The 17340-nt window shown below is 41.8% G+C and overlaps 1 protein-coding gene and 1 pseudogene across 1 annotated transcript in view; both read left to right on the plus strand.

Annotated features, from left to right (window-relative positions):
• The window catches only part of DEPTOR (DEP domain containing MTOR interacting protein), a 151103-nt gene that overhangs the window by 59778 nt on the left and 73985 nt on the right, over positions 1-17340 (plus strand). Inside the window, exon 4 of the mRNA XM_060116042.1 lies at positions 10442-10620. Within this exon, the coding sequence (XP_059972025.1) occupies positions 10442-10620 (179 nt within the window). The remainder of the gene's footprint in view (positions 1-10441; positions 10621-17340) is intronic.
• Positions 4274-4380, plus strand: LOC132501141 (U2 spliceosomal RNA; annotated as a pseudogene).

The raw sequence follows: 17340 nt of genomic DNA on the forward strand, positions 1-17340 counted from the left end.
CATCAGCTGATGAATGGATAAACCCAATGTGGAATATTCATACAGTGGAATATTATTTGACAATGAAAAGCAATGAAGTACCAATACATGCTGCAACATGATGAATGTTGAAAACATTATACTAAATGAAAGAAACCAGTCACACAGGACCACATATTCTATGACTCTATTTATATGAACTGTCTGTAAGAGGCAGATTCATAGATGTACGAAGTAGATTAGTGTTTGCCTAGGGCAGGGGGAATGGGGAAGTGGGGGATGATTATTAATGGTACAGCATTTCCTTTGGGGTGATAAAGTATTTTAACATGGATGGTAGTGATGGTTGTACAACTTGATATATATACCGAAAACCATTGCATTTTACACGTTAAATGGGTTAGTTGTCTGGTAAGTGGATATATATTAATAATATATTATTATTATTATTATTATTATCTTAATTTATGCTAATAAAAGTGTAAAAAAAATTCTGGCAGCATCTACTTCTTTCCTCTTGAGCTCTGTATCTCAATGTCCAGGCTGTCTCATGGGAAGGAAAGGCTGTACTGACTTAGGAGCACCACAGGGCCAGACATCCAGCCCTGGCCCACTGTCTGCCTGCAATTGCATGAGTGATCCCAAGCAAAGGTGATGGAGGAACTGCCCAGTTCAGCCCCAGGCAACCCACAGAATACTAAGATATGATTAAATGGTGGTTGGGCTTTTTAAAATTTGTTTTATTAAATTATAGTTGATTTACAGCATTGTATTAGTTTCTGATGTAAAGCAAAGTGATTCAGTTATACAAACATATAATAGTTTGCACCTGCTCATCCCAAACTCCCAATCCATCCCTTCCACACAGCCTCCCCTACCCTTGGCAACCACAAGTCTGTTCTCTATGTCTGTGAAGTCTGTTTCTGTTTTGTAAATAAGTTCATTTGTGTCATATTTTAGATTCCACATAAAAGTGATATCATAAGGTATTTGTCTTTCTCTTTCTGACTTACTTCACTTAGTATAATGATCTCTAGGTCCATCCATGTTGCTGCAAATGTTATTTCATTATTATTATTATTTTTTTTTGCGGTGCGTGGGCCTCTCACTGTTGTGGGCTCTCCCGTTGTGGAGCACAGGCTCCGGACGCACAGGCTCAGCGGCCATGGCTCACGGGCCCAGCCGCTCTGCGGCATGTGAGATGCTCCTGGACCGGGGCATGATCCCATGTCCCCTGCATCAGCAGGCGGACTCTCAACCACTGTGCCACCAGGGAAGCCCCTATTTCATTCTTTTTTATGGCTGGGTAGTATTCCATTGCATATATACGTACCACATCTTCTTTATCCATTCACCTGTCACTGGACATTTAGATTGTTTCCTTGTCTTGGCTATTGTAAATAGTGCTGCTAAGAACATAGGAGTGGGACTTCCCTGGCGGTTTAGTGGTTAGGACTCTGTGCTTCCACTGCAGGGCGCGAGGTTCGATCCGTGGTTGGGGAAGTAGGATCCCACATGCTGCGCAGTGTGGCCAAAAAAAAAAAAATTAAAAACATAAGGGTGCATGTATCCTTTTCAATTATACTTTTGTCTGAATATATGCCCAGGAGTGGGATTCCTGGATCTTATGGCAATTCTCTTTTTAGTCTTTTGAGGGACCTCCGTACTGTTTTCCATACTGGCTGCACCAATTTCAATACATTCCCATAAATGGTGGTTGTTTTAAGCCACCAAGTTTTGGGGCAACTTGTTACATAGCAAGAGATCATTGGACCAAGTAGTGAGTCAAATTATTGTTTTAACACTGTGACTACATATTGATACTAAAATCAATCCCAGGCAAGCCTTTGTCCTAAGGAGAAGAATCTGGATAGGAATAGTATTATGCTTGATTTTAAGGGAAAATGAAATAAGGAAGAGCTAAGCGTTGTGGAGCATGTTTTAAATAGCTAGCTGAGCCGATCCAGGCAGGCCTGCCAACTGGTCTCTTGTCTAAAGCTCACATTGGCAGCAGCAGCTAACCAGCCATTTGTCCAGAGGCCAGGAGTTACTTAGCAGGAGCTCTAGAGGGCTGGCAGGTCATTTTTCTGGTTTCAAGAAGTGACACAAATAAACCCCTATCCACTTGTCCTCCCCACACCCTGAAAGGAAAATTACTAAGCTGGACGGGACAGAGTGGTTTGACAACAGAAATGAAGGCCAGGCGTTTGTGTCTGTATCTTAAATAGAGTATCAGTAGGGCAGAAACTCTTGATTCACCTCATGTCTCCACATAGGGTCATTCTAAGGGGGCCTTTTTTTTTTTTTTTTTGGCCACTCTGCAGCATGTAGGATCTTAGTTCCCTGACCAGGGATCGAACTCATGCCTCCTGCAGTGGACACATGGAGTCCTAATCACTGGACCACCAGGGAACTCTAAGGGGGTCATTTTTTATATACTCTTGGATAATGATGTGTAGCAGGGGAATGCAGAGAAATGAGCTTCATTTATCATTCAGCCAATACTTTTCTAGGACCTACTGTACTAGGAAGCAGCTGTCAACCACATAGACAGGGATCCTGGTCTCAAAAAGCTTATAGTTACGTGAGCAGGCCATTTCCTCAGGGCTCTGAGAAGGCCTTTCAGGGACTCTGGGAGCCCTTAGAAGTGGCACGTGGTCTAGATTTGTGGGATGGGAGATTTCTTAGAGAAATAACATCTAAAACTGGAAAACTAAGGAAGCTCGTCTTCACTCTAAAATACCTTATTTGGGGGCTTCCCTGGCAGTCCAGTGGTTAAGACTCTGCGCTTCCAATGCAGGGGGCATGGGTTCCATCCTTGGTCGGGGAACTAAGATCTCACATGCTGCTCGGAGCGACCAAAAATAATAATAATAATAATAAATAAAATAAAATAAAATAAAATACCTTATTTGAGGGTGAAAAGAAATGAGGAAAGGGTAGTATTCCTTATTTAGGCATTTTGTTTTCTAGATTCCTATCACTGATGCAGGCTCCCAGGTCTAACTCCATGTGGCTTTATTTTATACAGTTTATTTCCAGGACCTTCCAGTATTCATTCACTGTTCTTTCAATACTTTCCAACTGATGTGACATGTTCCTCTTTTTGGGTTTCACATCTTTTTTGCCATTTCTAATTGATATGAATATATTCTAGTTATCTATTCCTACAAAACAAATTGCCTTAAAACTGACTAGTTTAAAACAACAGTGATATATTATTTCTCCTGATTCTGTGGCTTGCAAGGCGATTCCTGTACTGGTTTCACCTGGGCTCATTCATACGGTTGCTGGAGGGTCAGCTGAGCTGGAATGTCCAAGATGGCCTCATTCTCATGTCTGAGAGTTGGTGCGGGCTATCACCAGGGCCTGTGACCCCTTCACCTCCAACAGGCTACCCTTGCTTCCTTACACCACGGTCTCAGTATGGCATTCCAAGGGGGCAACGGTGGAAGTTGCAAGGCCTCCTATAGCCTTGCCTTGAGAGTCAAATAATGTTGCTTCTGTTGCATTTGGTTGGGCAGTGGAATTCACAAAGGCAGCCCAGGTTCAAGGGAAGGGGAAATACTCAACCTCTTGATGGGAGAAGCAGTGAAGTCAGTTGGAAAGAAGCATCAGGAGCTGTTGCGGCCGTCATGGCGCATAATCTCCTATGGGACATCAGGATTCTGCCCCTTGTGTTGAGGTATATGTGGCAGTTGTCCCTTCCATCTTCTAAGAAGGGCCTGATCATTATTATATTAAGTATAATTCTTATGGCTCATACCAACTCAGCTGCTACTAAGCCTCTGAAAGCAGCCTAGTAGCTATTTCTAAGGATGGATTAAAGTACAGAAGAGGGTTTACTTAGGAAGAGGTCTAAATAATATTTTTTTGCAGATTTAATTTGTTTAATTGAAGTATAGTTAATTTACAGTGCTATGTTGGTTTCAAGTGTACAGCAAAGTGATTCAGTCATACATGTATATATATATATATATATATGTGTATATATAGATAGATATATATATGTGTGTATATATATATACATATATGTGTATATATATATACACATATTCTTTTTCAGATTCTTTTCCATTATAGGTTATTACAAGATATTGTGTATAGTTCCTGGTGCTATACAATAGGTCCTTGTTGTTTACCTATTTTATATATAGTAGAGTGTATATGTTAATCCCAAATTCCTAATTTATCACTCCCCTGCCAATAAGATTTTAAAGTGAGTTCTGTTACAAGCTGAATAAGGTTTTTAATAAGTTCAGTTATATGCTAAAAGCTTTTATAAATACTCTTAATTACTTCTTGGACTTCTGGCTAAGATCAAGTATGGTATCTGTTCTTATCAGTTTAGTGTAAATACTCTTAAATATAAAAGCATAAACTTATGTTCTTAGAACTTTCTAACAAAAGTTTTTAATGATAGCAATCTAGCGAAGGCAGTAGAACATGTATTATCTTCCTCATTTAATATGAGTTTGGGGACACTTGAAGTAGTGAAAAATCATGTCATTAGTTTGTGGCAGAGTTGTGTTTGAGTCCCAGGTGTCCTACTTCCCAAGGCTGTGCTCCTTCCATGGCTTCCAGCTAGTAGAACTCTGAAGATTCTGGAGGTGTCCCACTCCAGAGGAGTCCCCGTGTAGCTACTGGCACAAATTCATCACGCCCTGAGGAACGCACCATGATTAGTTAAGTTTGTTAAGTTGTTTCATTCACACTCACCCTATCGTTCTCACAACAGATGAGTGAAGCTATCATTACACTCTTGAGAAAAAGGAAGGTTAAAAAAAGAAAAGTGGCCTGCTTTTCATCTCACAGCTACCAAGTGTCCCATTCTGAATAAAACGTAAATCTTCAAATTCCTAGCTGAATATTCTTTCCACAGCAGGACTGGGCACTAAGTCTGAAAGCACTGAAAATGAACATCATATGTGTGGACATTGAGGTACGCAGGTTCAATTACCCACAAATGATATGATTTATAAACATGTGTAAAGTGCTCTCATTTGTATGACCCTGAGCAAGTTTCCTCCCCGCAACACGGAATGCTGTCATTCACTTTTTCTGCTTTAGATGAGAATTACATTTTTCTCATATGGATGAAGCGGGGGTTGTATTGTAATAATCTCTAAGGTTTCTTCCTGCTCTAGAATGAAATGGTACAGTTTGTGTTGCATACTATTGTTAGTTTGAGAAGACCGGAAGGTTTTTAAAAGAGAGAAATGAACTTTCATATAGAAGACAAGAACTCATCAGGAACAGTTCTAAAGGAAGATGATACAATCAATGATTGTGACATTTTATGAGGTTCTGTTTTCATTGTACAAGGTTTTGTGGACAAACGTGGACTCTATCTATCCTGTTGGAGCTTATATTTGAGTAGGGAAGGTAGTCTTTAATCTGATAATTACGTAGACTGTATAGGGAGCAATGGAGGTCTGATAATGATTGAAATGCAAAGGATAAGGAGTTAAGTAGGCTTGAGGAGTAGAGGAATAGTCCAGAGAAGTGAGGAGGAATGTTCCAGGTTTGGGAATGACATATTCAAAGGCCCTGTGGTAGATGGGCATAATATGTCTGAACTGAAAGAAGCCTAGCATCTCTGGAGCACACAGGGGCCAGAGGTGAGAATGTTACAAAGGGGATGGGGTCAGGGCCATGCATGCATTATAGGCCATATAAAGGGTTTTGGTCTTTAGCCTAAAAGCAATGAGAAGCCATTAAAGTGCATCTTCAACAGGGGCAGGACATTTTCAGGTTCAAATTTTTTAAAGATCATTTTAATTGCTGTGTCTGGGCTTGGGTGCTTGAGGTTGGGTTGAGAACAAGAGTGGGTGCATAGTATAGTCCAATTAAGAAACCAATGTAATTGTCTAGGTTAAAGGTGTTGGTATTTTGGGCCAAGGCAGTGGCAGTGCTAAAGATGGGAAGACTTAGACATATATGAGAGCTATCTGGGAGGTAAAAACCACAGTTCAGACTGATAGACTGGGTTGAGGAAGATGAAGACATCATGGATGAAGCCTTGTTTTCAGGCTGCATGGTGGGAGCACTCACAGGCACAGGACCTCAGGTTTGGAGGGAAGAACCTGAACTCAGTTTTGGGCTTGTTGATTTTGAGGTGTCTTTTGGATGTCCATGTGGACACAAAGGTCTGGGGTTGGGAATAAAGCCCTGGTCTAAGGATATACATCTGAGAATCCTTGGGGCATGGATGGTAATTGAAGCCATGGGGATATAAGAACTTGCCTGAGAGACGAGAGAAGAGAGATATTTGGGGAACTGAATCTCAAGGGACTCAAGCCTTTAAAATCCATGGAGATGAGGTGGCGGTAACCCACAGTGGTCACTGAGAAAAGGCAGGGACAGAGAGAAACCAGTACAGTGTGTGACGTCCTTCTAACTGAGGGGAGTGCTCAATAGCACCTGATGCTATTAATGTCAACCACATGGGGGACCTACAAGATATCTATTGTATATGGACACAAGGGAGAATGCTTGTGCCCCTAGTAGTAAAGGCAGAAGCTAGAGGAGTGAAGAGTGCATGGGAAGGTAGGTGTGAGACAGGATACCTGGGGCTAGGGGGGTTGTAAAGGAGTGACTTATGTAGTTGTCTTAGTTCAGGCTGCTTTAACAAAAATACTATAGACTGGATGGCTTATACGATAGACCCTCATTTCTCACAGTCTGGAGGCTGGGAAGTCCAAGATCAAGGCGCCAGCAGACCTGGTGTATGGGAAGGCACCTTAGTTTGCAGAGGTCTGCTCATTGTATTATCACAAGAGAGAGGAAGCAAGTTCTCTTCTGTCCTTTCTTATAAGGACAGTAATCTCATCATGGGTCTGTAGGGGAACAAAGTGTGCCACCCCAAAGTGTCTCTTTGGTGTGTGGATTACTTCGAGCTGAAAACAATCAAGGCCCAAAAGACTCTGGAAGAACCTTTGACCTGTAACCTAACTGCCTAAAAAATTTTAGATAGAGGACCTGTTCCAGGAAGGGAGCTATCAACATAGATAACTATAGAATGAGCTAGGTGTGTAGGCAAGGAGAAACCTGGCTAAGTCTGTTTGTTAAAATTCCCCTGTGTCCCATTGTCTCTGCATGACACAACAAACATTTATTTACCAAACAGTTGCCTTTACATCTCCATGTGAATTGCCTTCCTCCCCTTTGAAGTCCTGAACCACTACCCCAACATCCTCTTTTGTCTTTAGCTGAAGGTAGTATTTAAAGTGAGGGTTTTGACTCTCTGACATAAATCACAGCGAGATCCTTTTTGACCCACCTCCTGGAGAAATGGAAATAAAAACAAAAATAAACAAATGGGACCTAATGAAACTTCAAAGCTTTTGCACAGCGAAGGAAACCTTAAACAAGACGAAAAGACAACCCTCAGAATGGGAGAAAACGAAGCAACGGACAAAGGATTAATCTCTGAAATTTACAAGCAGCCCATGCAGCTCAATATCAAAAAAACAAACAACCCTAACCAAAAATGGGCAGAAGACCTAAGCAGACATTGCTCCAAAGAAGATATACAGATGGCCATCAAACACATGAAAGGATGCTCAACATCGCTAATCATTAGAGAAATGCAAATCATAACTACAATGAGGTATCACCTCACACCAGTCAGAATGGCCATCATCAAAAAATCTACAAACAGTAAATGCTGGAGAGGGTGTGGAGAAAAGGGAACCCTCTTGCACTGTTGGTGGGAATGTAAATTGATACAGCCACTATGGAGAACAGTATGGAGGTTCCTTAAAAAACTAAAAATAGGACTACCATACGAACCAGCAATCCCACTATTGGGCATATACCCGGAGAAAACTATAATTCAAAAAGAGTCATGTACCACAATGTTCATTGCAGCTCTATTTACAATAGCCAGGACATGGAAGCAACCTAAGTGTCCATCGACAGATGAATGGATAAAGAAGATGTAGCACATATATACAATGGAATATTACTCAGCCATAAAAAGAAATGAAATTGAGTTATTTGTAGTGAGGTGAATGGACTTAGAGTCTGTCATACAGAGTGAAGTAAGTCAGAAAGAGAAAAACAAATACCATATGCTAACACATATATACGGGATCTAAAATTTAAAAAAATCGTTCTGAAGAACCTAGGGGCAGGACAGGAATAAAGATGCAGATGTAGGGAATGGACTTGAGGACACAGGAGGGGGAAGGCTAACCTGGGAGGAAGTGAGAGGGTGTCATGGACATATGTACACTACCAAATGTAAAATAGCTAATGGGAAGCAGCTGCATAGCACAGGGACATCAGCTCGGTGCTTTGTGACCACCTAGAGGGGTGGGATAGGGAGAGTGGGAGGGAGATGCAAGAGGGAGGGAATATGGGGATATATGTATGCCTATAGCTGATTCACTTTGTTATACAACAGAAACTAACACACCATTGTAAAACAATTATACTCCAATAAAGATGTTAAAAAAATAAATAAAGTGAGGGTTTTGGCCATTTTGGTGAGTTACTCAGTTTCCCTGGGTCTCTCCCCTGTACATGTTATTAAACTTTTGTATGATTTTCTCCTGTTAATCAGTCTTATGTCAATCTACTTCTTAAACCAGCCAGAAGAACCTAAAAAGGTAGAGGAAAACTTCTTCCTCCCCAGTAGGGCTCCACCCTCATGAAATAATCACCTTTCAAAAGCCCCATCTCCAAATTCTATCATATTGGTCTTTAGTGTTTCAATATGTTGCAGAAAGGGGGGCCCCTTCTAGGGCCCTAGAGAGCCTAATAGGTGGACCCTCTCATATCAGATGTCTTTTACATGGAAATACATTTAGAGCATACTATGTAATTGTTGCCAATATACTGAACTCTTAAATCAGATCCTGTCATACTTCTGCTTGAGACTTCTCAATTATTTTCCATTGCACTTAGAATAGAATCCTCAGTGGGGCCCATAAGGATCTGCTGACCTGTTCCCTACCAACCCTCCCATTATGTCAGGGCACACCTATTGCCTTTCACACCCTCACATATCCCAAGATCTTTCCCACCCCTAGTCCTTGTGTTGCAGGAAGGGACCCCTTCCAGGGCCCGAGAGCGGGCTCTCGTCTAACACTCGGAAATGAATTGTCCGAGGAGACACACGTGCTGACAAAGCAAGAGACTGTATTGGGAAGGGGCGTCCGGGGGGAGAGCAGGAGGGTCAGGGAACCCAGGAGATCTGCTCTGCCATGTGGCTCCCAGTTTCGGGTTTTATGGGAATGGGGTTAGTTTCCAGGTTGTCTCTGGCCAGTCATTCTGACTCAGGGTCCTTCCTGGTGGCGCTTGCATCACTCGGCCGAGATGGATTCCAGTGAGAAGGATTCTGAGAGGTTGGGAGGACATATGGACTGGCGTCTCCTCTCTCCTTGAGACCTTTCCTGAATTCTTCCAGTTGGTGGTAGCTTGTTAGTTCCGCATTCCTTACCAGGATCTCCTGTTGTAAGATGAGTCATGCAAGTGGCTACTATCCAGCCTGGCTAGGGTGGGTGGTTTCAATCAGTGGTTCCCCTAACAACTATGTGAATTTTGGGAAGACACAAACATTCAGTCCATAGCAAGTAGTCTTCTTATTAGCCCAATGACTTGGGAAAAGGAAAAATGCCTTTAGGGAAGAAATACGAGAGTTTCTTAGAAAACTAAGGTGGGGTTTGGTCAGGAACTCCCTTTCAAGATAGCTAAACTGAATACAGTTTGCTAAAGCTAGAGTTTTGGATTGCTTTTTCAGATTTTTTCTAATCACCAGGAAAAAATGCATCTTATTCACTTCTGAAGCAGATCCTTCTCTTGACAATTGCATTTGGGGCAGCACATGACAGCCACATCTGTCTGTCTGACAACCTTGTGGTGATATTTCACAGAAGCCTAGGATGTAGGATTTCAAATGAGTAATTTTCCTTTTGTGTAGGTTTCTTTTTCTTTCTTTCTTTCTTTTTTTTTAAATTGAAGTATTAGTTGACTTACAATATTAGTTTTAAGTATACACCATAGTGATTCCAAATTTTTATAGATTATACTCTATTTAAAGTTATTATAAAATATTGTCTATATACCCTGTGCTGGACAATATATCCTTGTAGCTTGTTTATTTTTCGTTGTTGTTTTTGTTTTTGTTTTTTGTGGTACGCGGGTCTCTCACTGTTGTGGCGTCTCCCGTTGTGGAGCACAGGCTCCAGATGCGCAGGCTCAGTGGCCATGGCTCACGGGCCCAGCCGCTCCGCGGCATGTGGCATCTTCCCGGACCGGGGCACGAACCCGTGTCCCCTGCATCGGCAGGTGGACTCTCAACCACTGCGCCACCCGGGAAGCCCACTTGTTTATTTTTTACATGGTGGTTTGTACCTCTTAACCCCCAACCCTATCTTTCCCCTCCTCTCTTCCCTCTCCCCACTGGTAAGTGTAGCTTTATTTATTTATTTATTTTTTCACTTTCTTCCTCCAGGCTGATGAGCCCTGAAAACACACTCCTGCAGCCCAGGGAAGAGGAAGGGGTCAAGTATGAGCGTACCTTCATGGCGTCTGAATTCCTGGATTGGCTGGTTCAGGAGGGAGAGGCCACCACAAGGAAAGAGGCGGAACAGCTTTGCCACCGGCTTATGGAGCACAGCATCATACAGCACGGTGAGTGTATGGGTCAGCTTTCGCTAAACCCTAAAATCTTGTGCTACAACTACAGGCTTTTATTTCTCAATCGTGGCTCTGTAAGTCAACTGTGCCTCTGCTTGGGCTCAGCTTGGCTTGTCTCCACACTGGTGGTCTCATTCAGCCATGTGTTTCATGCCTTCTCATTCTGGGACTCAGAGTAAAGGAGCATCCACTCTCTGGACTATATTGTTTTGACAGATGAGGGCAGAAGCTAGAGAAGGCAGGCAGATTCTTGCAGTGTCTCCAGAAACTTCTGCTTGGGTGTGATTTAACATTACAGCTTCATGTCCAGCTGGCTATAGCAGGTCATCTGGTCAAGTCTGGATGGGAAGTAGATGGCTCTCGCAACGTTGGTCGCATTGGGAGAATGAAAATTTGTTGAACCATGGTTCAAGCTGCCACACTGAAGAAGTATCCAAAAGGCCTTCAGATTTTCACTTTTCTTTTTAGAGCTGAATCATAATGCAATGTAGTGTACTGTTCAGGAACTCTATTAGTTATCTATTGCTACATAAGAAATTACTCTAAAACTTAATGGTATAAAATAATAATAAATCTTTATGATCTCACATAGTTTTTGTGGCTCAGGAATTTGGGAGAAGCTTAGTGGGTGGTTTGGCTTGGAGGTCTCTTATGAGGTTGCGGTCAAGACATTGGCTGGGGTTACAGTCATCTGAAGGCTTGATAGCCTGGAGTATTTGCTTCCACAGTGGCTCACTTCTGTGCCTACCATAGAAGTGCTGGTGCTGGCTGTCGGCAGGAAGCTTCTGTCCATTGCTCTATGGACTTCTTCATAAGGCTGCCTGAGAATTCTCATGACATGGCAACCTGGCTTCTTGCAGAGGGAGTGATCCAAGAGAATGCAAGACAGAAGCTACAGTGTCTTTTAACTGAGCCTTGGGAGTCACACACTGTTGTTTCTTCAATACTCTACTGGTTACCAGGTTAGTCCTATTGAGTATGAGAGAGGACTATGAGTGTGATAACCAGAAGGCAAGGATCACTGGAGCCATCTCAGTTCTTATGAGGCTGGCTATTGCAAGAACATAGGCTCTGGAATCCCAACTCCAGCAGTGATTAGCTACTTACCTTCTCTCATCTGTAAAATGGGCATACCAGCATAGGTTGGTTTTAGGAGTACAGGAGGTAGATATAAAGCACTTGGCTCAGTGCCTTGCTCTTAATAAGTGCTCAATCAGTTTACTAATATAGCTGTAAGGTGTAGGCTTAGAACAGTGAGGAAAGGGCTGGGAACCAGATAAGCATTTTAGCCTAGGAGTCAATATGAAAGGTAATAACTTGAATCATTCTTACTATAAACTCTCCTACCTCCACTTCTACACAGGCCTAGAATTTCTATCCCAATGTTAGGGAGATAATAATGGAATTATTTGAAAGAAACTCTTGAAATTATTGGGAGCAGTGTTTTCCAAACTGCAGATTGCAACCCTTTAGTGGGTTTAGTGAAATTAGTTTAGGGAGTCATTCCCCCGGTGTTAAAAACATTTTTTTTTTAGCACAGGGAACTATATTCAATATCCTGTGATAAACCATAATGGAAAAGAATATGAAAAAGAATGTATAAATAACTGTCACTTTGCTGTATAGCAGAAATTAATACAGCATTGTAAATCAACCATACTTCAATAAAATTTTTTTAAAAAAAGAACTACTAAGAAAAATTTTTTTTTTCATAGACTAGACTCTTAGTACTCAAAAAGTGTGGTCTATGGGGCTTCCCTGGTGGCACAGTGGTTGAGAGTCCACCTGCCGATGCAGGGGACATGGGTTTGTGCCCTGGTCCAGGAAGATCCCACATGCCGCGGCGCGGCTGGGCCCGTGAGCCATGGCCGCTGAGCCTGTGCATCCGGAGCCTGTGCTCCGCAACAGGAGAGGCCACAACAGTGAGAGGCCTGCGTACCACAAAAAAAAAAAAAAAAAAAAAAAAAAGCATGGTCCATGGACCCACAGTGTCACCTGGGAACATGATAGAAATGCAGTCTCTGATCCTACTGAATCTGATCTACATTTTAGCATAACCCCGAGTGATTCGAATGCACTTTAAAAGTTTGAGATGCAGTGGACTGGATTTAACTAGAATAGAAAATTTCAGAGCATAGTTTATGTAATACGGTCAAGGATTGTTTTGCAAAACGTTTATTTCAGTTAGATATACACTATATAAAATATGGCCATAGTCATGTGTGCACTGATTTGTAACATAAAAATTAGTACTCTGCATTGTGGTCAAATATTTTGAAAAGCCCCTGATCTAGAAGCATTGGTTTGCAAGGCACTCAAGCCACTCAGTATATTTTGGGGTGTTTTCTCCTAACTGATGTTGCCTCAATAACACTCACAACTGTTTATTGATGGTCTGATATGTTTCCTGCTGGGCTATTGATTGAGGTTTGGAAGGTGGATAGAATTGTAAAATGCCAGTATGGTTCCTGGCCTTAAACAGCTTATAGTCTTGTAGAGATTATAAAATGGATATAGAAGCAATTAGAGAGCAATTGAAGTTGTAGGATATATTTTATTTATTGGTTATTTATTTTATACCATGTGCCAGGCACTGTCCTAGAGATTTTACACATTAGCTTATTGAAACCTCTTAAACTCTTTGAGTCAGATATTCTAATTTTTGTTGTTGTTAAATTTATCTTATTGTGGTAAGAACACCTAATATGAGATCAACTCTCTTAACAAAATTTTTTTAAGTGTACAAAATAGTAACCATTAATTACAGGGCAGGTATTTTTATTATCTCCATTTTACAGATAAGGAGACCAAGGCACCAATAGGTTAAGTAATTTGTATGAGGCCACTCAGGTGGTAATGTCCAAATGGATATTATCACTAATTAGTGTGAACTCAGAATTGGTTGGAGTGACTGGGGCTTTCCACCATGAAAAATGGTGTGTTTGGGTTAGAGTTAATGCTGTCATCTTTGCCCCAGACAGAAAACTTGGTGATACCAAACTCTAGAGAAAAGCAGAATTTTATACTACCGTTTACTGACTGATAATGTACATCTCGACTTCAGAGAGAAGATAGAGGATGCCACAAATTGTTTCCAAATGATTTCCAAAGAGTGAGTAATTATACCTCAATTACAGTGCAATTATTATTATTTTTTTGGCTGTGTTGGGTCTTTGTTGCTGTGCGGGCTTTCTCTAGTTGCGGCGAGCGGGGGCTACTCTTCGTTGTGCTGCGCGGGCTTCTCATTGCGGTGGCTTCTCTTGTTGCGGAGCACAGCCTCTAGGCACACGGGCTTCAGTGGTTGTGGCACGTGTGCTCTAGAGCGCAGGCTCAGTAGTTGTGATGCACAGGCGTAATTGCTCCGCGGCATGTGGGATCTTCCCGGACCAGGGCTTGAACCCGTGTCCTCTGCGTTGGCAGGCGGATTCTTAACCACTGCGCCACCAGGGAAGCCCCTACAGTGTAATTTTATAATGCTGTAAACATAAATGCCATAACGTTGTGATGTAAAGGATAAAATAAGGAATTATTGTTAGCAAATCTTATCCACGGAAATTTGTTTTCCATGGTTTTAGGAGGATTGAATGCTCTCTATGTACAGAGTCAGAGTTTCCAAGGGAGTTCCAGTTTCCCAGCACAGCAACTCATTGCTAGATCACAGATTCTAACTTTGAGTTATGGAAACATGGCCACCACATATGTGTACGTTAGAGTTAATGATAAATACCAGCTAGTATCTTAAGCAGAGCTCTGAATTGTCCAGCTAATAATTAATTTCATAAGTTAAACATTAAAGAAAGTCAGCCTCTAGGCTTTGAGCAAAAGGTTGCTGGATAAAAGTGGTTCCCTAGCTTGAAACTAGTAGGCATAAAACTCAAGCCCACTTATGAAATCCTAACCAGCTTCATTTATGAATGGTTAATGGTGCTCTATAATCAAGACAGAACTTCTTAGCTGAGTGATTAACTTGCATGCAAATGTATATGTGTGAGTGTGTGTATATATATATATATATATATATATATATATATATATATATATATATATAATGATATTATTATCATTATTACAGTTTAACAGTGAAGAATTCTTGAATTCAAAGCCTTTAAGATATTTTTCCAAGGTTGCATAGCTAACCGGTAGCTACTAGGCATTGTGCCTTAGAAAGGAGTTTCTGTTGGTCCAGGATGTATGTAATTGGGTGTGGCTGCTGGGCACTGTGGAATGAACTTGGTCTTTGGAGGGAAACAGGCAGGATTTACATACCAGCTCCTTCACCTACTGTGTGACCTTGTCGACATCTCAACTCTTCCATTCCTCAGGTTTTAACATTTATTAAATTAAAATCCTATTATATACCTTTGAGAGTTATGTTTGGTTGGTTCATTGGGTTTTTGGTTTTGGTTTCTGAAATCCTAGGACTACCCACATGTACTAGAAAGACTCAACATAGGATTGGACTCGTGGCTAAGATTTTTTAATCTTAAAAAGACACCGAGAAGGATCAGCAAGGGAAAAAGACACATTGGGTGTTGTCTGGAGAAATCCAGGTGCAGGATTCCTCTGTTCTCCCTTCCAGGGCCAGGCAGAACTGGTTCCTTCTTCCAGCAGGGACATGCAGTAACACGTGTACGATATCTCTGCCCAGGGAAACCCACTTGAAACTCGGAGGGCAAGGTTTTTATTGGGGGCTGCTCATAGAGGTATACTCTGCCTGCCCAGGCAGCCACACTCCCTGCCTTCCAGACTCTCAGAAGGAAAGCACGTATTCTCCATTAATTGCAGTGTTTGTGCAAACAATCTGGGCAGGCTGGTGCAGCAGAATTCAGTGTCCCGGGTAAAGCAAAGTTGCCTTATCAGACGGTAACTCAGAGAACCTTTCAAAAGCCAAGCTCCCAGAAGCTAGCCACGGGCCCGCCCCACAAGCAGGCTTTTCTGTTTCAAGGCTGCTATGGTAACTCTTTCCTGTACAGAGCTGCTGTGAGAATTAAACGATAAAGGTGGGCAAAAGCTTTTTGCAGAGTCTACCTCTTATGGCCCTCAAATGCCAGCTCTTGTACTTGATCTGATCAATTCTAAATAACAGTTAAAATGTACAGAGTCCCTACTATATGCCAGACACTGTTCTAATCACTCTACTCATTTACTCATTTACTCCTTTAAATAACTCTGAGTTAGGTATCATCATAATTCTCATTCTTAAAATGAGGTTAAGTAACTTGCTGAAGACAAGAGCTAGTAAATGGTAAATTCAAGATTCACATCAAGAATATCTGGCTCTTAATCAGTAAAGAAGATTGGATGCTAATTATAAGCTTCACTAGACTAGGAAAAAAATTCTCAACTTTTATTGCATCAGCTCACACAGCCTGTCAGATATTGCAACTATAATCATTGTTAGCTCATAAAATATTACAAGATTCCTTTTTCGCAAACAATGACCGAGTACCTTGAGATTTTTGTGTGACCTTTGCAAATGCGATGAACACATTTCTTTACTCACGTAAATATCTCCCTCAACTGCTGAGCTGCTCTCCAGCTATCTTTTCCTTAAATGGAGGGTAACAGACAGCAGAGTCATGTGGGTAAATTGCTCACAGCTGCAGCAGCTGACCCTGGATAATCAGGCTACCGCTGCTGTGTCCAGGCGTATAATTTCCTCTTTTAAAGATTTAGTCAGAGCACTTTAACAATTTCAACACTTCATCAAGCCCTCTTTCTTTTTCTTTTGTTTTTGAAAAATATATTTATATAAATTTTGCAACACACAAAGCAGTTTTCCATGTATTATATTTTTAATCCTCCCAGCTGCTTGAGGGTAGTTTTGGTGATCCCATTCTCCAGTGGAAGGCAGTAGCTGAGACATTCTCCCTGGTAGCCATGAAGAGAGAATTTGGGATCTTCTGCAAAGGAAGTTAGATGCCAGATCCAGGCAGGAATTAACCCCATCTTCTCAGTAATTAAGAGCACTTGACAGAGTTCAGCCCAGCCTGGAATAGCCTAGCCAAAGAAAAAGAGAGGGAGGAAAGGAAGGATGGGAGGAAGGAAGAAAAAAGGCACTGATGATTGAGGAGTTTGCAACTTGCCCAAGACCATATGATATTACAGAAAAAAAGTTATTCTGACACTTGTTAAAATGGTAAAGAAGACTTTAAGACTAGTGCAATAGGAGTATTGTAGCAGGGGAGGGAGATGGGGCTCAACTCCAAGAACAGCAAGAACAAGTGGGGATTTATAGCCATGGAACAGGGTGAGGGGGTCAGTGGATGGAAATTTATTAATGGGAGACACCAAGGGCAGGGGGATTTTGAGGCCAGGGACTTAGACATCAAAGATGGAGGATGAGGAACTTGATAAAATAATAAGAGTGATCAGATATCACGATTTGGGGGATCCTGACTTAGCAGGATTCTTTGCTAAGGCTGGGCTGGGTAGGTCAGATCTGGCTGAGTCACATGCCTACCTCTTGACCCTGGATGAGCAGGGCCCTTTGACTGATAGACTCGCCAAGTCGGGGAGGAGCATTCTTCCACCAAAAAAAAATTTTTTTTTGAAAGTTCTGTTACCACAGGATAGGGGCCAATGTCAAGGCCTAGTAGAAATGAGGGCTCAGGGACTTCCCTGGCGGTCCAGTGGTTAAGAATCTGCCTTCCAATGCAGGGAACTTGGGTTCCACCCTGGTCGGGGAACTAAGATCCCACATGCCCAGGGGCA

This window comes from Mesoplodon densirostris, chromosome 13 (genome assembly GCF_025265405.1).
Source record: "Mesoplodon densirostris isolate mMesDen1 chromosome 13, mMesDen1 primary haplotype, whole genome shotgun sequence".
Lineage (NCBI taxonomy): Eukaryota > Metazoa > Chordata > Mammalia > Artiodactyla > Ziphiidae > Mesoplodon > Mesoplodon densirostris.